Source organism: Orbicella franksi, chromosome 3, assembly GCF_964199315.1.
Source record: "Orbicella franksi chromosome 3, jaOrbFran1.1, whole genome shotgun sequence".
Lineage (NCBI taxonomy): Eukaryota > Metazoa > Cnidaria > Anthozoa > Scleractinia > Merulinidae > Orbicella > Orbicella franksi.
This window is the reverse complement of record NC_138147.1, coordinates 15,783,660-15,805,602: the sequence shown is the minus strand read 5'-3', so window position 1 is coordinate 15,805,602 and position 21,943 is coordinate 15,783,660. Positions and strand designations below refer to the sequence as shown.

At 39.5% G+C, this 21,943-nt stretch overlaps 1 protein-coding gene and 1 pseudogene across 1 annotated transcript; both read right to left on the bottom strand.

Annotated features, from left to right (window-relative positions):
- Positions 1 to 4,779: 4,779 nt before the first annotated feature.
- On the bottom strand, positions 4,780 to 7,886 carry LOC145481482 (uncharacterized). Its single transcript, XM_081459986.1, has one exon. The coding sequence runs from the start codon at positions 7,528 to 7,530 to the stop codon at positions 6,472 to 6,474; it is 1,059 nt and encodes a 352-aa protein (XP_081316112.1). The 5' UTR covers positions 7,531 to 7,886; the 3' UTR covers positions 4,780 to 6,471.
- Positions 7,885 to 18,251, bottom strand: LOC145481483 (uncharacterized; annotated as a pseudogene).
- Positions 18,252 to 21,943: the final 3,692 nt, after the last annotated feature.

Sequence of the window (21,943 nt, the reverse complement as noted above, 5' to 3'; positions counted from 1 at the left end):
GTACACAGTCATGCAACTGTAATACATGTATGTTTGGACACAAAAGTGGCCATAAAAGCATAGTTGGTTAACAATTGGTGATACATGTGTAGTTGGTCAGCATGGTTAATGTTTCATATGTATTATGCATGAGCTATTCTGAGCTTCTTTATCATGTCTTTTTAATTAGTTAGAATCATTTTTTTTTAATGTATTCTTATTTCAGAAGGGATCTGCAATAATACTTGTTGGTCCATGCCATTAGAGCACATTTTTTTCCCAAAAAAAGTCAGTGTCTAGGTTAACAATAATTTCTGTAGTATTGCTATCATGAAAAATACCGCTGGTAGTTTTGTCTTTTTTTAACAGGAAACACTGGGTTAATTGAAAAAGTTGAAAGGAGCATAGTGTGTTCACAAATGTTCTGCAGGACTGTAGGGAACCTCAGCCAACCTCTTGCAACAAAGACACGAGTGGAAAACAGAGACTCCAAAAGTGGTCCAGAGGCCACATTTTTGTTGTCAGAGGAAGTGGAATAATTGGCAAGTGGAGCCCTCTATTTAAGTAAGTAGAAAAATGGTTAAATACACTTTTTCGTTCAACTGAATATTCAAAATTGTCACTGGAATAAAATGAAATACTATTTAAACATGTGACTTTTCCCATCATTGTATACATCTACTGATTGTAGTTTCGAAATTTTTTTACATTTTACTTTACTTTACTTTACTTTAATCATTTTCTCGATAGAAATACATACATATTCATATATATAAAGCTGAGGGGGAAAGCCAAAAACAGGAACAAGTTCCCTAACAAATGGCCACCCAAACCACAGAAAAAGAAAAAAAAAATTAAATGTAAATGTAATGGTAATAACAATAAAACCGGTAAGAATAATAATGATGATGATGATAAATTAATAAAGATGGTGAATTTTAAGCTCAGTAATGAAATGTGAAGGTGAATTAATCAACATGACACAAGCGTGGGACAAAGAAAAATTCTGAGTCCCCGACAGGAATCGAACCCATGACCTCCCGAACACCGGGCGGGCGCTCTATCCACTGAGCTATGAGAACTCATGGAGAGCGAGGTCATTTAACTGAGTTCATATATGACAGGTAAATTCACCTTCGCATTTCATTACCGAGCTTAAAATTCACCATCTTTATTAATTTATCACTACTCACGATGACTTCGATAGCATTGATCCTAGCAGTATGCAGGACACCTGTCATATATGAACTCAGTTAAATGACCTCGCTCTCCATGAGTTCTCGTAGCTCAGTGGATAGAGCGCCTGCTCGGTGTTCGGGAGGTCATGGGTTCGATTCCTGTCAGGGACTCAGAATTTTTCTTTGTTCCATGCTCATGTCATGTTGATTAATTTACCTTCACATTTCATTATCGAGCTTAAAATTCACCGTCTTTATTAATTTATCACTACTCACGATGACTTCAATAGCGTTGATCTTAGCAGTATGCAGGACACCTGTCATATATGAACTCAGTTAAATGACCTCGCTCCCCACGAGTTCTCGTAGCTCAGTGGATAGAGCGCCCGCCTGGTGTTTGGGAGGTCATGGGTTTGATTCCTGTCAGGGACTCGGAATTTTTCTTTGTCCCACGCTCATGTCATGTTGATTAATTCACCTTCACAATAATAATAATAGAAGAAAGATTAAGTTAATTTAGCATCTAACTGATAAAAATACATCTTGCAAAGTTGTTTGAATTCAGAAAGAGACTCAGACTTTCTGACATACAAAGGTAAAAGTTCCAGGCTTTGACTGTTCTATGGAAATAAGAGTACTTCAGAATATTTGTTCTTGAATATTGAATTTTAAATGACAGGTCAGCATTTCTCAGATTGCATGCTGCAGTGTCTCTGGAATTAATAAACATGGACAGGTTAATATTTAAAAGACCATTTAAACACTTGTAAAAAAGATCAAGTCAAGTAGAGTCCTTCTAGACATAAGGGTAAGAAAATGGAGAGATTTTAAACGTTCCATGTACGATTTTCCTTTGATCATGAGTCGCGTGGCTCGTCTCTGAGCGCTTTCAATCATATCCTGTAAAAAGGCTTGGTGAGGGGACCAGATCTCGCAGGCATATTCAAGATGAGGTCTCAGAAGATGGATGTAAAGCTTGCGTATCACAGCAGTCTGTGTCCGATTTCCACATGTACGTTTAATTAGCCGCAGGATCTTATTTGCAGAGCTTACTTTTGTAATGATTTGATCATGCCAGGCCATTTTATTATGTAGTATTATGCCCAAATCCTTCTCCTTGTCAGTCATATAAGTAAACTTTCCATGCCAAGATGATAGATATTGTGAATAGATTTTTCTTTCTTGTTATGCAGAGTTGTTTACATTTCTGTAGATTAAAATTCATTTCCCACAGTTTACTCCAGTCATATATAGCTGTCAGATCGTTTTGGAGGGTATAACAGTCATTGAAGTCATTTATCACTCTGGCACATTTTGCATCATCTGCATAGAGAGGAAAACTTGTGCCAACAGAGAGGTTTTCCATAATGTCATTTTCATACAAGAGAAACAGAATGGAGCCAATGATGGATCCCTGAAAAACACCTGAAGTGACAGGTTTCCAGTCAGATGCAGTGCCTTCAATGATGACTCTATGGCATCTATTTGTGAGGTAGTCCTTGATCCAAGCTAATAAGGGATTTCATAAGCCAAACATTTCGAGTTTATACACAAGTTTCTCATGTGGGACCCGATCAAAAGCTTTTGCCATGTCCAGGTATATAACATCTGTTTGACCACCTGAATCAAGTGTTTTTGCTAATGAAAGTACATATTGAACTAGTTGGGTGACACAAGATTTTTGTTTTCTGAAAGCATGTTAATCGGGGTGTAGAAGATCCACAACATGATTATATATGCGGGTATGGACACATCTTTCAAGTACTTTTGACATGATGGACAGGAGTGAGATACCTCTATAATTGGTAATTACATCTTTTTGACCAGACTTGAAAACGGGTAAGATTTGAGTCCTTCCATTTCTCTGGGAAAACACCACTTGTTAATGACTTGTTGAAAATTGATGTAACTGAGTCACTTATTTCAGGTGCAACCTTGTTAAAAGCGTAAATCCGCAAATATCAAGAATCGGCCGACAGAAGCGACATGACGAATTTTTTCTTATTTGACCAAAAGAACCCTTTTGGTGAACTATTTTCAGAAATGATATCAAAAGGTTCGATTTCCTTTTCCTTTCTTCAAAATTTGCAAAAGTTGAAAATTCGGCCACAGGGCCTTCAGCGGCAGGCATGAGGCTTGAAATTTGGCACATGTTTGACATGCTCGTATGGACGTACCAAACATTGTCTTAACATGTCCTTTACACAGCGTGTGGGGCATCTCTTAAACTTTACTGGGGACTAAATTTTGTTTAAAAATGTTTCCTTTTACAAAATAGTTAAACTTCGGAAGCTGAACCATTTATGGACATAAAGTGATAAGGCCGTTATTAGCAAACTTTGAACTTGTCAAATGCTGTCTGTTATATTACAGTCAAGTAAAAAAATATAACCAAATCAAAGCAGGTTCTTTATTCTACTCGCCTGGAAAAAATTACAAGTGGCCCGTAACAACTGTTCTGTTGAAAGAATTTTCCGTGAGGTCACTTTGACGCATATCTTCCTTAATTATTCAATTGTTAATTTTTGCGCAATTGTTATTGTTTCCGACCTTTTTTTATTTTGTACATTTCCACTAAATCTTTCAAGGAAAAGAATTGAAATAATTCCAGTATAAGAAGCTCAAACAAGTTTTTACAACTCAGCTTATCAATAGACCAATTTGTTAAATGTTTTTTCAAAGCACTGGTAGTCACACGTGAGTCACAAACCGTTTCACGCGGTAGGGAACGTGACCAGCTGATTGAAAAAAAAAGCGTAACTATGGCTAGATTGATCCTTGTTTTCATGGATTTTATGCAGTATGACTAAAGGGTTTTCTTCTTTCCGTCTAGAAAATAACAGTGGTGGCCCGTAAAAACAGTGTCCATTCAGAGAATTTTTCTGTAAGGCTGCTGTAGTGCATCGTATTAGAGTTCACTCACTGAAATAAATCTCTCAGTTGGTATGATTAACGGAATTAAAATAAAATTAAATTTGGGAAGAAACTGAAAGGTTTCTGAGGGTGTTAGTCAGATTTTCATCTATATTCTGCCTTTAAAGGCTTACTATTAATCATTTTATGGGAAACAACGGTTACTGTTTCGCTCAGTGTTGTTTACTTTACAAATTGTTTGTCCTTGATCATATTCCCAATCATGTTGATCATATAATCAGCTAGTGTGATCTAATCTACTCACACCTCAGCAGAATTTGCCTATGGGATGTACTTGTGTCGTTTCCAGTTTTCCCTTATTAAACTGTAGGCAAAAGGGAATTACTTTAACAGCGCATGGACCTCTACTGGAATGTAAACACTCGGTTTGTGTAGATGTTTACTGATGTCTCGCTTACGTTTCGCCTTCCGAAAATAACTTTATGCTCTATGTTATTGCATCTATTTGTAACTCCTTTACCATACAATGCAGAGGCTGCGCATGGTTTCCTGGGAAGAACTGACAAAAACATCATTTGCCATTTTTTGGCCACCGAGGTGGCCGTTTATTTTTATAACAATAAACTTTTACTCTGAGAAACATTAAACAATCAAAATCATTCCCAGCAAAGGTGGGGGAGTACCCGCCAAAGCCCTGGACGCATATGCATGACCAGGGCCCCCAGTAATTTCTCCTGCAAAATGCAAGGGAGAACATTGCCTGTAACAGTTTTCGTTGGTAACACACCAAAGAGAATTGATTACATGCTGTTATAATGCGTTCCAATATTGGCAATGTAATTGGGAGCCTAGTGTCTTGTGAAGGATATAGCTTGCTATATCCACGCAGAGCTAGTTTCACCATTTCATTTTTTGTGGGATCTGGCCAACCTGCTAACCAATGAGGATAACTCGCAGCCAACACATAGGTCATTACCGTTGACCCGGCATATTTTTTCTCTGCCAAATAAGCTAGAAAAAGTGCCAATGTGTCACTTGAAAGAGGAAAAATAGGAGTTGTTGCTGGTAATCTCTCTCTTTTAAACTGAAGTAAAATTTCCCAAGGCTGTCTATACGTATACAACGAAGCGTTATTGAGGCTAGCTTCAAGCAAGCATCTTAGGGTATCTCCCAAATCTCCGGCCTCAGATATCTGGGTAGGGGGGTTGGGACCCGATCCATCCCTTGAGACATGCTCTTGAATTTGCTGACCTGCAACCGAGACAAACTATCAGCTAGGCCGTTCTTAATGCCTGGTATGTGTTTTGGCCTGAATAAGATGTTATTCCACAAACATATCAACACCATCTTTCTAATCAAGGATAGCAAGTATGTGTCCCTTGATGTCTGCTTATTAATAACATGAACAACACTTTCATTGTCTGTCATAAATAAAACCCTCTTGTTCCTTAGAGTGTGACACCACATGCTTAAACCGACAACTATTGGGAAAAACTCGAAAAAAGAAATATCACGGTTGGCTTTCCAATTGTTTGGCCATTCCCCATATGCCCAGTGGCACCCAAAGACTATGCCATAACCTTGAGATTTGGCTGCATCAGTATAAAATCGTAGCTGACATGAAGTTGCCCAAGCTTCCTCTAAGAAAAAAGATCTGCCATTAAAGGATTGGAAAAATATTTCCCATATGTGCAAATCCTGCTGTATCTCTTTTGTAAGCCGAATGTAATGATGGGGGTTATTTTTCCCAATTGTCAAGTTGATCATTCAACGTAGAAATACTCTACCGGGAACAATCACTGAACATGCGAAATTCAACAAGCCAATCAGGGATTGCAGATTCCGAAGGGTGATGTTATTGCGAGCCTGAGCGTTTTTTATACCTTCAATGCATTTGTCTACCTTTTCTTGAGGAAGCCTGGCTTCATACTGAAGGCAATCCAATTCAATGCCCGCAAATGTGAGTACTGGGGAAGGACCCTCTGTTTTTTCTGAAGCCATGGGAACTCCTACATCTTCACAAAAATGTAAAAACCTTTGAAGTTTAACCTGGCAATCTGAGGTTGACTCTCCAATTATAAGGAAATCGTCTAAGATGTGCAAAATGTGTGGAATATCGAGCTTATTGCAAGCTATCCACTCCATTGCTGTGCTTAAACCTTCAAAAGTTTCACATGAGCTAGAACAGCCCATGGGGAGACAACGATCATAATACCATTGCCCCCTCCAATGTAAACCTAATAAGGAGTAGTCAGAAGGGTGTACTGGTATTATTCTAAACGCACTGCGCACATCAGTCTTGGCTAACACGCAGCCCTGTCCTAAAAATTTTATGAAGTTGATGGCATCATCTACTGTCGCATATTTAACCGTTGAAAATTCTGATGGAATGAATGTGTTAATTGAATCGCCATAAGGAAAGGATAAATGATGGATCATTCTAAATTCTCCGGGGGCCTTTTTTTGGTATTACCCCCAGAGGTGATACTCGTAAATTACTGAAAGGTGGATAACTAAAGGGCCCTTGTATACGGCCACTTTGCCTTTCCTTAGTTAACTTGCTGTCCACCACTTCTGGGTGTTGTATTGCAGAAATCAAATTTTGAGCACCTGAAGCCTTAATGGGGCCCTGAAAATGTAATCTAAATCCACAAGTAAAACCATCAATCAAATGTTTTCGCAATTGGTCGCCATAACCGGGAAGATAAAAGGCTAGTCTGTTAACCTTGACTGGTGTGGGTAGCGGAGTGGGTGGAGCTGTTGCCTGGCAACCCTGGTTTTGAAATTGGCCGCTGTCCCGCCCGTTTCTGGTTTTGCTGGCAGCAGGAAAGGGGGTGATTAAGGCCGCATTTAGGGCACTGGTGTTTGAATTCACACCCTGTGCAGTTGCCCCCCTGAGGAAAGTCCAGCAAAACCCCCTTTGAAAAAACGATCCACTTTGTTTCGTTGTTGACTTGACCGGGAGAGGCTGTTTGACTTTGGGGACACTGGCCCTTAGCCACAGCTCACTATGAATTTGGTCCCATGGAATAAGTTCACCTTGGTGTAACATGCGAAAATTTTCATCATAAAATTTCCAATGCGCACCCCGCTGAGCCAGGTCTCTGACTGTGGCACCATATTTCATCAATTGGGCCGTTTTGGAAGGGAAACGGTCACAATACACCGCTACAAATGCCTGGAAGGCAGTAGTCCATTGTTCAATGGTGTGGACTGGCTGCTTTTTAACACTCGGCACCAAGGAAAGGGTAGGTTGTCCCCCTCCCTGTCCATTTTGTACCTTGAAAGTGTAGTGGTCTTCACTGTTAGAGCTATTGTTAAAGATAACAGCAAAATCTACATACTCATTCCCCCAAATCTGCTTTTTAACTTTTTCTGACACTCTGTGTGTCAACGGTACAGCCACAGATACGAACGAGTTCTTACGTATGGGAGTCTGGGTCCAGGGTCCCTCCACCAGGTTGGACGTCACTTGTTGTATCACTTCTTCCACTGGCATTTGGGTCCTTGCGACTCCATCTTGTTGAGGGCTGTCAGTGTTGCTTGCTTGCAGTGCGTCCAGGACAAACTCTATTTCTGGCTGGCTTGGTGCTTGGGGGTTTGTCACCTTGATTCTGGCATCCTGCAAACTCTTGCACGGCAGCTGCGATGTTTTTTCCCAGGTGTTCTAACCAGCCAGTGTTTACACTTTGCCCTTCTTGTGCTGGGGGTTGATTCGTACCCCTTCTCTGTTGTTGAACCTCTCCAGCAGCTGGGTGAACAGTTAAATGGCTCGGGTGAGGATTATTTTCTGCCACACGTCTCCTGCTGGCCACTCTGGTTGCATAGCTAGAAGCTTTCCTTTTTGGAGGCATACTGTTAACAGATGTTAAAAAATTTTATATAGTACCATCATGTTCCAATATCTAGTCACCCCAAGGCATGTTCAGACCCTGGTGATATTACCATGTATGTGTATTAGACTTTCCAGAGTCTCCCTTGAGTTTTCATTCTCTCAGCGGCCCTGTAATTGCATAATTGGCTTGAAGCAAGCAGCCCCTGCCAAAAATTTATCATGCCAGAAACCGCACCCTTGTACCTGCAAAAGGGGGTGTCAGGTACACCCATTTAATTGGGAACATAGCACCCACTTAATCCCCCATGCACTATTGAAATTGAGGAACATAACAATAATATTCTAAGACACTGTCTCATGATACACAGTACCAAGGGAGATAAAGGGGGTAACCCGGGACCCCAGCATAAATGATAACACTCTGAGACACAGTCTCATGGTACCCAATACCCCGGGAGATAACGGGGAGGGGGAGGGGGAGGGGGTAACACAGTACCCCAGCATAAACAATATCATACTGAGACAGTCTCACTGTACACCGTACCACGGGAGATATTCTGAGACACAGTCTCACGGTACACAGTACCATGGGAGATATTCTGAGACACAGTCTCACACTACACAGTACCACGGGAGATATTCTGGGACACAGTCTCATGGTACACAGTACCACGGGAGATAAAAATATGGGAGGGGGGTACACTTTACCCTAACTAACTATGACATTAACGATACGAGACATAATCTTGTACACACACACAGTACCAAGGCCATGGCCATAATAATCTCAAAATTATTAATTACATTTCATTTAGAACAGAAGGCAAGAGTATCTTAAACGTATACCCCTAATCTAGCTTGGTTTGCCCCGAATTAACAAGGATTGAAAAACAGCAGCGAAAAAACATTCCAGATAGCTGAGATCTGCTGTGAAATACGAGCCCTAATAACTGAGCTATAAGTTCATGCCCATCTCTCTTTCAGTTCAGGGCAAATACAATCGATCCTCGGTAACTTCTATACAGCGCCTGCTGACCTGCAGCTTTCAAATGAATCCCATCCCGGGTAAAAATGTTTTGCGACGGATTACATAAGCCACGGTGAATCCAGAACTTCGTCGCATGAATGCTTTTGACAGCTTCCTTTAGTAAACCATTTAATTGCCAAACCCTTTCATTGTATTCTGTAAATGGTTGTTTTTTCCGGGGTAAAACTTGGCACAAAATTAAACATCAAAGCTTCACATCCTTTATCAGAATCTCCACAAGCGCGATAATTGACAACGCGACCGTGTTAGGGTCCGATTGCTCGTCGCATAAATCGTTTGAGCCAATGTCAAAAATCACAACATTGGGGGCGGTGACACGAATGTCTTGTAAGTCATGCTTTATCAGTTTGTCCACTGTTCTTTCCCCGATTCCAATTGTTTTGACGGTACACGTACCTTCTAGACCAAATGTGTGCGAATAGCGACCCTCTTCTTGGTTACGTTCAATGAATTCGGTCATTCTTCACACGAAGGAATGGCCCACTAACAAAGCACATGGCATGTGAGCCATCGAGTCACACCGCAAGTTTTACTGCACGGACAAGAGTTCGTCTCAGTAAAGAACAATGTTTATACTTAACTTGTTTTGGCGTCTGCTCTCCGAATTAGGGGCTCTCTTTTCCAGAAGTCAAGCAGACAAATCCTGCACAAATCCTGCTCTACTTGCAAAAAATTACGAACTGTGTGTAAAGCATGAGTGTTTGGGAAAAGAGGACAGTAGCCTGGCCTCGTCTGCTTAAATATAGGTTTCCCAAGGACCCAGATGTCCCCCCAACCCTTTGCTGGGAGACTGGCATTAACCAGATGCATAAAACCATTTATTCCCCGGTGGGGTAAATAAATCTCCTTTATTTACAGTCATGCAGTAACGTTTACGTGGCAACCAAACTTAAACAAGATAAATATTTACTACTTTGTTTGACTGGCGTACTTTTAAACTTGACGCATTCACCTCTGATTTGATTTTAGTGTTTAACACTTCTGTTCCTACTGCTACTTTTCCACTGAAATTGATGGGCCTATTGTAAATTTAAAACCTACACGAGTGAAAATTCTCACTTGATGACAGTTTAGCTTGCTAAGTAAAGTTCTGCATTATGCAAAAAGGTCAACCTGCATTGTGAACCGTCAAACAGTTTTGCCATTTCAGGGTTGTTGCGTGACAATAGTCACGCATGTATACTCATCAACGACAGGAGACCAATAAAAGAAAAATTTGGAATTGAGAGGCAGTAAACCATCACTACCTATCTTCTTTCCTTCGTCTTTTCTCCTGGCAGATTTTTGAGGTCACCCAAAGCAAGAGTGCCTTGTAACACAGCACGCTATTTTCTCAGTACCGATGCCCTATGCTCATGAAAAACAACTACAGCGCAAAGCGGCGGTCTGCAGGTTAAAGGGAGGGTTGAAAAAACATTAAAATTGGCATCTCAAAGAACAGTCCTCTTAACATTTTAAGAGAGTTAATGATATCAGTAATATTAAACACCACCAGTGCATGATCATTTTTTACAGCTTCCTCAAGAGTAGTGAGGTTAGGAGCTTTTCTCCTGACAAGTGGTACTAGTGATTCCAGATTTAAAGCATCAACAATCATTTACAGCATGCCAACTTTCAGCTTACTAAGCTTTCTATGCCGAACTAACCTGTAAATATTAAACTGGTCATATGTTATTGGATGCAGCAAATCTAGGGTAAAAAGGACTGCTTCCCTTGCTGAGGCAAAGTTATATTCTTCCTCTACTGCACAAAGATCTATTTCGGAAACTAGTTGAGAGCGCCCTTTTGCAGGAAGGCGGGAAAATTACGAGGAAATCTGCTAGGCGGAAAGAAATTCAGAGCTTGAAAACAGTTTTTCCCCGCCAGCATCTTTGGCGTGTCTCATTTCCCTGGCAACAAACTCGGGACTTCTTTTCTCCCTGTTCCATGCCCGATATCGAACTTTGCCTCGAAACATTCCCATGATGAAGGCCCAACCTTCGTCAGAAAAAAGTGATGCTACGTTGGAAAAAACAGGTTAAAATGGCATCTTAGGATTACAGTAAATTGACCATTGCACGTTACCTGCCCTTGCAAGAAGCAGCTTCCACTCGGAGTCAACAGTGGAATCATCGCTGATTTTGTGGAATGCAAGATGTTTATACAATTCCTTTGTACCCTCTCGTATGGTAACGCATTTTATATCCGCGGGTCTCTCTTTACTCGAACCGCACTCTCCACCCACTAGCGATGAATAGCCACATGCGCATGCCATGATAGAATATAAATAGCTGGTCAGAAAGCGCTCGCTGTGAAGTGAAGTGTTTGATGCAAATAACTTTTACCTGAACCACTCACGTTCAGTAGCTAGTTAAATCGATCCGTATCTCAGGCAAGTTATTGCTGATTACATTATCACGCAACACAATTTAGGGGTGTGATTGGGGAATATGTATTTTCACTGGCCTAAAAGTAGTATCTTTATCAAGGTAAACTTCATGAAAAAAGTAGCAATGTGATGAATAACGTATTGAGAATTCCAAAGCTAAGAATGAATCTCTTAATTAACGTTTTCAAGGATTTTTGTTTAACTTAATAATGTCTACTATTTTAATTTCCGAAGCTCAGTGAAATATTTAATCATAAAGTAAGAAACATAAATAACATCTTACTAATATACACCAATTCTGGAATATACTATGTCAAACTTTTTGGTAAATGGAAATTTTGCCCTTTAGAAATACTACAACAAGGCAGGCAAGTGTTTACTAATGGTAGTGATACTGTAAAGTTAAACGCGACGTTCCTTGTTCGATTAAATTATGATCGTTGTCTGTGTTTAAAAAAATCCCTTTCACAGTTCACGGATTTTGTATTTCCATTGCTTGATTGGCTATCTGTACTCGTTGTAGCAAAAGTATTAGTTATATTGCATAAGATCCATGTCAAAAAGGATCCATCGAAGCCAGAGTCAAGCTCCCTACTGTGTGAAATAGTTTGTGTGACTCCTGATAAAGGACTAGTGCTATTGAAAAAACAAACAGATTGGTCCATTGATAAGCTGAGTTGTAAAAACGTGTTTGAACTTCTTATCTTGAAGTTATTTCAATTCTTTACCTTGAAAGATTTAGTGGAAATGTACAAAATAAATAAAGGTCGGAAAGAATAACAATTGCGCAAAAATTAACAATTAATTCATTAAGGGAGATATGCGTTAAAGTGACCTCACAGAAAATTCTTTCAACGGAACAGTTTTTACGGGCCACTTGTAATTTTTTCCAGGCGAGTAGAATAAAGAACCTGCTTTGATTTGGTTATATTTTTTTTACTTGACTGTAATATAACAGAGAGCATTTGACAAGTTCAAAGTTTGCTAATATTGGCCTTATGACTTTAGGTCCGTAAATGGTTCAGTTTCCGAAGTTCAACTATTTTGTAAAAGGAAACATTTTTAAACAAAATTTAGTCCCCAGTTAAGTTTAAGAGATGCCCCACATGCTGTGTAAAGGACATGTTAAGACAATGTTTGGTACGTCCATATGAGCATGTCAAACATGTGCCAAATTTCAAGCCTCAGGCCTGCTGCTGAAGACCCTGTGGCCGAATTTTCAACTTTTGCAAATTTTGAAGAAAGGAAAAGGAAATCGAACCTTTTGATATCATCTCTGAAAATAGTTCACCAAAAGGGTTCTTTTGGTCAAATAAGAAAAAATTCGTCATTTTGCTTCTGTCGGCCGATTCTCGAAATTTTCGGATTTATGCTCTTAAGTAGCCTTGCAGTTAATCCATCTGGTCGGGGGCTTTATGATGCATCCAGATTGTTGAGGATGGATTTTACTTCAGAAGCAGATACAGCCACACTTGAAAGTTTGTGAATAGGTACAACAGGATGGGATCCTGGTGGTGGGGGCTCAGCACTGGTGTGTCTGTAAACTGAGTGGAAGTAATCATTAAAGAGATTTGCTCTTCTTTAAGATGCAGTGACTGGGTTTATGTCATCTTTGTTTCTCTTGATAGCCAGTGGGAGTTTTCTGGATTTTGTTTTAATGCTGTAAAAGCTCCAAAACTTTTTTGGTTCTTTTTCCACTGAATCAGCGAGGTTGTGAAGGTAGTCAGTGTAATTTTTGTGGATCAGTTTCTTTACATTTCTTCTCAGAGATTTAAAATTGTCTATATGGTCTTGGTTTTTGGTTGTCAAAGCTGTTCAACTGGCCTTGTCCTTCTTTCTGCACAGTGCCTTTACTTCAGGGTCAATCCAGGGGGGTGTCTGCTTGTCCCTGACCCTTTTGCGAAGAACAAATTCATTTACTGCTGCCCAGAAAAGGTCCTCCCACTTGATTACATTCATGTTTATGTCATCATCTAACATAGCAACATGCCACAGTATGTAGAACAGGGTTTTCTTTAGTTCATCCATATCTGCTTTTTTGAAATTTAGGATTTCTTTTGCCATAGCTCTGGTACATGTTGGTTTGGTAGAGATATTGAAGGATATGCTGAGGTGGTCAGAATGTAAGAAACCCTTCACTCATGGACAGATCAGTAACTAAGTCAGGCATGGAAGTTAGAACCAGGTCCAGAATGTTTTTATCACGGGTAGCAAATGTGTTTACTTGAGTGAGGAATAGGTCATTCGTGATTTCATAGGTCTTTAGGTATAGTTGATCAGAAGAGAGAGGAATCTGATTTATCCAGTCAAAGTTGGGTAGATTGAAATCTCCAACAAGGCAAATCTTGTTGAAATTGAAGTAGTTTATACGGGAGCAGGATTCTTGAAGGAGAAGTAGGTAGTCTTTACCAGTATTTGGGGGACGGTAAAAGGTACCAAACAAAATCTTAAGACCAGAGGCAGTTTGTAGTTCATTCCACATTAGCTCACAGTCAGTCTCCAGATCGTTTCTTCTGATTACCACGTGATCACTTCGTGATGCAAACAGAATTCCTCTACCTCGACGATCCTGGCGATCTTTCCTGTGCAACTGGTATCCTGAGGGAAGGATTTCATGGTCTAAGATACACAAATTTAACCATGTTTCAGTTACGGCGATGATATCAAAGTCTGCACCATAAACTGCAGCTTGAAAATCCAGCAATTTGTTTCTTAGTGATCTAGCATTAGCAAGTAAGCATCAAAACTTTCCTGATCCATAGGCAGGCTTTGGAGAGCAGGTGTTTGCAGAGTGAAGTAGTTGGCCCATGGTTTCAGTGGTCTGCGTGGAGTTCGCTATGGAGAGGTTGTTGACGAGCTCAATATTACTAACAGCAAAAGGTAATGCAGATAAAAGGCAGCGAGGACAAGTCCAATAAATATCATTGGCCAGTTTCATCCATTTATATTGGCGGGATTCACATTTCCACAGTTGATGTGGCACCACAAAGTGCACGAGTCACAGCTTATTGCTCAGTGGTTTCGACCTATGGTTCGTGTACAGATTGAGCAATTTGTTATTGGATTAGGCCCTGGATTTGGACAAATATCCTCAGAAATTAAGAGTCGGGCAATCTGGAAACTGGTAATTGCGTTTGTGTAATAATTGACTCTTGAAGAAAGGAAGTGCTTTACTCTTAGACCACGTGTAGATCCAAGATGGCGGCTGGTAAGCATTGGCATAATCATGGCCGTATTGATATCATTTTGCAGTTCAGCCACATTAAATGTAGGACGACTTGGAAATGCCTTACTTACTTTTGCTGGGAGTCTCGTGTTTGCTGTTTTGTAGCAGCAAAACAGCAGAAGAATAGCAAGAATTTCAGAGCACAAAAAGACACAACCAGTCGCCATTAAACTGCTGATGAACTATTTGTCGACCTAACCAGGTGAATTCTCAATCTTACGATCCTGTCTCTGTTCAAACTTGCTTACGCATATTTGCTTTTCCTCCTATAATGCGACATAAATCGAATTATCCTGAATTACTTCTTTCTTTTTAACAGGAAAGTGCCAGAGAAACTGACTCAAGATGGTGAAGATCAGAATTTTATTTTATTCCAGATGCTTGTTTTGGAATATTCGGTCAGAAGTTCAATTATTCAACTGATGAAACCATTTAAGAATATACATGTACAGTAGGCCACTTATAAGAAATGTTCTATAGTCAGCCTAATGGTAACCCTATTAATATATGTACATGTATCATATGTCCATAAATATTGTAAAATCTCTGAACTCACCTATAAATAATTAATTAATCTATGATACAATAGGTCAGAAAGCCCATCTCAGGTGTTTATCATCATTCTGTCATGGCTGTTTACCATTTTGAAGGGGATAAATCCACTCAACTGGGGCAAAGTGTTTTTGACCTACGACAACATGTGCCATTTAGATGGCTTGAAAGCAGCGAGGAATTCTCTGCCATGGCCATCTCCTTGGGACAAAGCGTGGCTGTCAATAAAAAAGATTATTAATAGTCTGCATATTCGCAACCACAAGGACAAAATGTGCCAGGAAAAGTACAGCCCAGCCACACTGAAAGAGGAACTTCCAGAAGGAAATACAATGGCAGCTGAACAAACATTTGTATGGCTATCCTGATTCAAGAAAATATTGTGCTATGCCGAATGTACCCCATCTATTTTATTTGCACCGTTTGGTTAAACATCGGAACCAGTAACAGTTATGTGTTACAGTAATGACAAGAAGCCTCTTCTGCCAAAGGCTCGTGGTACGTCATGCAAAACTGGCCATGACCGACAGTGATTGATCCATAATATCAGTCACACTTAATATTAGGCCCTGTAATGCATGCAAACTTTTTCATATGTCAGATATGTTTATTAAATATGAAGTATATGGCCATGCGCATGGTGTTGGTGTACAGTCACCAATCATTGACAAATGTCCAACTTTTACTCAAATATTTTTTTTATGGACTGAATGTGAATGAAAACAATCGTAGTCATAGATTCTCTGTTATATCAGCTTGTGGTGTTGTTGTTTGAATCTCCTCTTTTTTGCCAGGTTAGTGAGTAACAAGGAGAAAAATTTACACGACTCACTGAAATTCTTGTAAGCGGCATTACATTTTCAATCCCAAACGGTGCAGAGTTTGCAATGTTTACAACATGTTTAACATTTGTTTGGTTTCCTGGTGTTAAATGCGTCAAATGTTCCATTTCTATCGTTTCTATCGTTCGCTTTCCTTCTATCGTTCCTTTCGTTTCAAACGTTTAATTGCGCACCTCAAGTTTATTTCTTCAAAGACCTACGTGATCGGTTGACATCATGAGGGATTTCCAGGGACCCTTCATGCAAAAAACTGGCTTTGTAAACAAAATGATCATCTGTTTCTTGCAACCAATTTTGTAATGTTTTGAAATGTTGAAAAAAACTTCTAACCGGTTGTTTTGTTTAGATGAGAAAATACACGTCAAAACTGAAAGAGCTTATCTTCCGCTGAAGTTAAGATCGATTGCTTGATTTCCTATAAATAATGCCACAAAAATTAAGATATCAACTGATAAAGCTGTTAAATAAAAAAAATGGATAAATCAATGGTAAACCTTTCTGCTTCATTCAATCTGAAATTTTACTAGCTGTGGGAACCAATGATTCTGATTGGCCAGACTGTAATTGTATCTTATCAAAAGTCAACAAAAAGAGTCAACACGATCGTTTCGTCTGAGATCCGTCTAGGGTTTTCATGAAGGCACAGGAAGTTTCGTTTGTAGTTTAAAACAAGTTGTCATGTTAAACATGCCTTAATGTAACAGAAATTGACATGACATGAGTAACTTAATGCTGCCGCTGAAAGCCATAAAACTTTCAGCTGATCCCAAGTTCTCTGAGTTGAAACCTCTCATAGCACTGGCTGGTCACACAATAAATTTAGGAAGAGCAGCGTGGTTCTGGTCCAGCTTAGGAACAAAAATGATACTCCAACAGTCTTCTAAGTACCGTTTACAAGCAATTTACTTCAAACATTTTGCACATTTTTTCAATGCATTGGGAAAGCATGCTTGCTAATGCTTTCAGTGAAATAACTCTAAACCCATCCTTGAACAATGTTGATGAACATTTTAAATGATCTTCACGTCGGTAGATTCATAAATTGTTATGTAAAATTTGCATTCGTTGTGCCTAAACTGTGCCTGCCTGTGCCTGAACTGTGCATCAATTGAAGCTGAAGTCAAGATTCATGTGCCAGTGGCAAGTCACCAAGTAACAGACGCAAGAACAACAATGCCAAAGATAGTTCAAAACCCAGGTTCTAAACGATACTCAAAATAGAAATCAAATGAATAATAGAAACGTACGATAAAAACAAAACGTACAATAGAAACATTGCAAACAATCCAAACGATGGAAACGAAAGGAACCAAACGAACGATGCAAACGTTTTCACAAGCTGGACAAAACGCTTACCGTATTTACCCATGTATTAGTTGATCCTGTGTATAAGTCGCCCCCCATTTTTGAGGCAAAAAACTAGATTTTCCTAATTTCCAGGTAAGAATTTCTGGAAAACTTATTTTGTATTTCTTAGAATTTTCTTTCAGCTACTACGGATATGTGAACAAATCACAGGAACTTTCAACATTAAGTTTTAGTAAGCTTATTATGGCACGTAAAAAAGTGTTTTATCCAGTTTAGCAACATGTGTGTATGCGGGCTTTTTGACGATAATTTTTATGAAATGCTCACAAAATCAAACATGATGATTTCAAACGATCCTTTTTAAGTGTGAAGAGATAAGAAGTGGCTTTACAAGACAGGCAAAACACCAAAGAAGCTCAAGACTCTTCCAAAACGAGTCGATAAACAAAGTTGGGGAACTTGGTAGCCAATCCTCGAAATCGGTCAAGTACTGGTAACTGAAATAAAACTAAAGCTACAGGTGGCTTGCTTACCTGGGCTTTCAATTGCTTGAAAATTTTGCATTCGCCTGCATGCAAAACATTAAAAAAAACAATTAAAACAATTTTACAGTTGGTCATTGACTTTTGTTTTATTTTGGTGGCTCCTAAAGGAACCGTTTTGTAAGCAAGCACAGTCCCTGCTTGCTAAAAGCCGTCGAAGTCTTCCTCATCATCACTGGTGCCCTAAATGCATCTCAGACAAGTAGGCTTCTTCTCAGCAAACCACCAGGTCACAAACTCCAGACTTTCTGAATCCACAGCTTCATGCCGTCTGCATCCATCCAGCCCTAGGGATGATGTACAACTACACCTGGCAGAAACGTTTCTTTAGGCTTGGTCTTTTGCTTGAAAATGATCGTGGGCTTCCACTTTGTATCATCGGCCAGGCAGGAAAGGACGACTGTGAAGCAGGACTTCTCATGGCCAGTTGTATTGATGGAGATGGTTTTCTCTCCTCATGTGCTGACTGTTCTGGCCGAAGGCATATCGAACCAGACAGGAGTCTGGAGTTCACAAGTTCGTAGTTGGCTTTCCTTCTGCAGTTCAGCACAAAGCAATGAAAGTTTAAAATCATCTCCTCTAGGTCTCCCAGCAGCTTCTGAGCAATCTTTGTCTTCTGGCCAAGAGCTAGGTTGTTGCGACGTAAAAATCGCATGCACCAGTTGTTGGATGCCTGTAAGCCAGTGATGTTCAGTTCGTCAATCATTGCAAGTGCCTTGATTTGGATCATGTTGCAGGTCACGGTGTATCCAAACTGCCGCTGATCTTCAATCCAGTTGACGAGCTTGTCTTCCAGTTCTGGCCACTGGCACTGTTTTCCCTCGGTTGCTGCACTTGTCCTTGGGCATACACTCAAGTTTCTCGGCTTGCTTTCACCAGTCATGAACCAACTTTCCATTGACACCAAACTCTCGATTTGCTGCGCAGTTGTTCAATTTCTGAGCAAACTTCACAACTTGCAACTTAAACTTCGTGATGTACTTTGTTTGCTTGGAAGACATTTTTGTAAACAGTTGATGCAACGCGGTCAAGACCTTGTTAGAAATGATGAACACGCTAACAAGTGAGTTTGTTTCTATCGATAAGAAGCATTTTGATTGGTCTTTGTTTAGTTACCAAAAGCTAACAACACAAAAGAACTTACCAACAGTACTTTAATTGGTCCACATGCATAACCAAAAACAAAAGATCTTTCCAACACTAGCAACATTCGTAAGAATCCAAACATCTAACTTAGCGACAGCAGTTTAATTGGTTCACTCATGTAACAAGAAAAAAAACCACTTACCAACCATACTTGATTGTCAGAACATGCACGCATAACAAACAGAAGTCCTCGTGTGCTCAAGACCATATCCTGCCAGGTTACTAAGCAGAGAAGTTTGATGCGCGAAAGATGTTTTCTTTGAGAGGCTTTACAGCTTTATTTACAGGAAAAATATCGGTTCTTTATGACAAAATTGAGCCATTGAGTATCTACAACATTCAGGTTAACATTTAGCAGATAAATGTTGATGCATTTCAACTTGGAGCTCTGATATAGATTAACAGATCGCTAAGCGAACATACATTGTAAACTGTGCTGCCATTTATTACATGTTTGTTAACATTGAAAGACAATTATTATGCTAATTATTTAACTAATGCTTGGATCTCAAGTTTTGACCCATGTACAAGTTGAGGGCAAATTTTCAGACTGATTTTTAGGTCTTGAAAGGTCGACTTATACACAGGTAAATTCTGTATTACTTGGGCTTCCGTAGGAAAGCCCGAGTCTTAAAATGCTAGCGTCTTGGTCGCTAAAAGGGGGGGTCATGGTCCTAGGCGTTCCATGCGTAGACCATTGAAACTGGGGACGAGAAACGCGACATTGCTCGCTCTTCATGACAGAATGCAGTGTTTTGCGAAGAAAGTTTTGGCAAGAATCATGCCTTATGTGTTCATCTCACATACAAAGATGTCAATCGTTTTCAGAAAGGGTCGGTCCACGAATTATATTCCTTGAAAGCCAGCCAAGTAAGCAAGGTTCATGCTCGAATCATTCTCGTGAGATAACAATTAACTGAGCCGATTGCAGTTTGAGTTCAATCTACGAAAACGCTGGCAAAAAATATGCAGTCAATGACGGTATGTGGCTACTGCTGTTATTATTTAGAACATTGCAGTAAAACAAATCAAATTGCAATAAAACGAGCTAAATATGAAAACATTTTTGGACTTGTAGCTCATTAAAAACACTGTGCAAAATATGTCGATCTCCAATGTTGTTAAGATAACACTTCTGGTAACTTGAATTAAATATCTTACCTCCAAGTTAGTTGGCTTTCAAGTAGGGTGCAGGGGAAAAAAATAACGTGTGAATTTGGAGGCACATTGTGCGGAAGAATTAAACCTTTGATTGTGCAGGGAATTGTGCGGGATTATTGAGGAACCAACATTCTTGTCAAGTCCTACGGAAAATCTGCATTGACGATAGTTTAGCCAGTTATTTCACTAGTAGTTCAAATGTATTTAGCAGTCTTAATTAGCAATTGGTTGATAATTCTTAACTGAACTCACACTTACGCTATACTACTAGAAAGTAATCAAAAGTGGTTTTCCTGTGGTGCATGTTCAGGAAGCTAGATCAAGTGTGTTACTTTTTGCAGATGAAACTGGTTACCTATCGCACACAAGCCCTTTCTTGGAGTAAAAAACAATGAAAACATTACCTTTCTGTTTTTGTTTGTTGAGAGTAATCTATTTAACAGGAGCATCCTTCATAAAGTTGACATGGCTGCAAACAATGCAGATCATGCTCACTCTTGCAGACTGGAATCCCAACGGGAAATGTCATGTTCTGTTACATGAAGGGGTTTACCTTCACAAAATGGCACTTTGTGCAAGTTTTACTTACCTGGAGTTCTTACGTGGTTGAAACAGCAAGTTTTTACAGAAACTCTGATGCTTTTAGCTGTTAGGATGCATTAACAATCAAACATTCAACAGGTAAGATCGATATAATAGTTGATTGAGTTGATGAACCTAATTTCAGATGTTCACTGCGTCTCTTTACACAACAACAAATCGAACTGTAGCTGTATTTCGCTCAGTTTGTATCAAAATGGTTAACAACCAGAGTAAACTTTCTGTCTTTCAAAAGTTTGCGGTTAACAATCGAAAAGAGCGAACTTTCCCTTAGAATTTCATGACTCGTTAGTGTCCACAGGGAATTATCGTTCAAAAGTTCTGAAGGAATAAAACAGTAGGTGCCTTGAAAGGTTGGTGGAAAAGTCGTGTAAATTTTGTTTGAAGCAAAATTTCTTCAAAAAGCCAAGAAATTCATTGAAATTTGGTTGTGTTACTGTAACGGCGATAGGTTTTCTGACTGAATTGGACATCGAACCAAGTTTAATTACAATCTTTATTGGTCCAATACGTAAAAACTGAAAAGTAAATACAATAACTGTACTACATTGCAAACTATATGCGATCTGAATAGACAATGAATCACTATTGCTGAAATCTCATAACAAAAGGAATTGATTATTCGTGGAACTACAAGCTGCCTTGATAGCATGCAAATGATAAACGTAGCCTACATTGCGACGATAACTTGATTATAATATCATTACATACCTCTATCCCGATTCAGGGGCAAACAACGTGAACAGAACAGTGAAGAGCGAGTGTTATCAAAAGGGCTAGAACACTGCCGACATTAACCACGAGGCACGCTGCTTTACGCTTCGATGCGCAATAGTCATGACGTCACCGGATGTAACGGAAGTGTAACACAAGAGATGCTACAGTTACTTTTGCACAATACTGTATATATGTTGTTACTGGACAAATTAATCATTTATCTAACTGAGTTACAACTCCTTCACTGTTGCAACTGTCAAATAATTATGAAAACTATTGGGAAAATAATTGTCTTGGGTCTTCAGGAAATAAATGTTTGTTTAGATATTTGTCCCATAATGTCTGGCTTCATTTACACTGCAGATATAGATCACAATAATTGCTATTTGGGAACTTACCAGGATAACAACACGCAGGTCTTCATTTTCTTTTGTCAACTTGTTGTTCTCTTGTTTCAGTGCCACTATAGCTTGAGGGGAAGCATCGTCAACTTGATCTGCCACAGCCTCTTTGCGGATTGTGTCATGCCTACTGGAAGAAAAGTACAGATAGTAGTCTAATAATAGG

Bases quoted from the DNA above. Each gene is read 5' to 3' on its own strand.
- LOC145481482 (XM_081459986.1), bottom strand. From the start codon at position 7,530: ATGCCAGTGGAAGAAGTGATACAACAAGTGACGTCCAACCTGGTGGAG.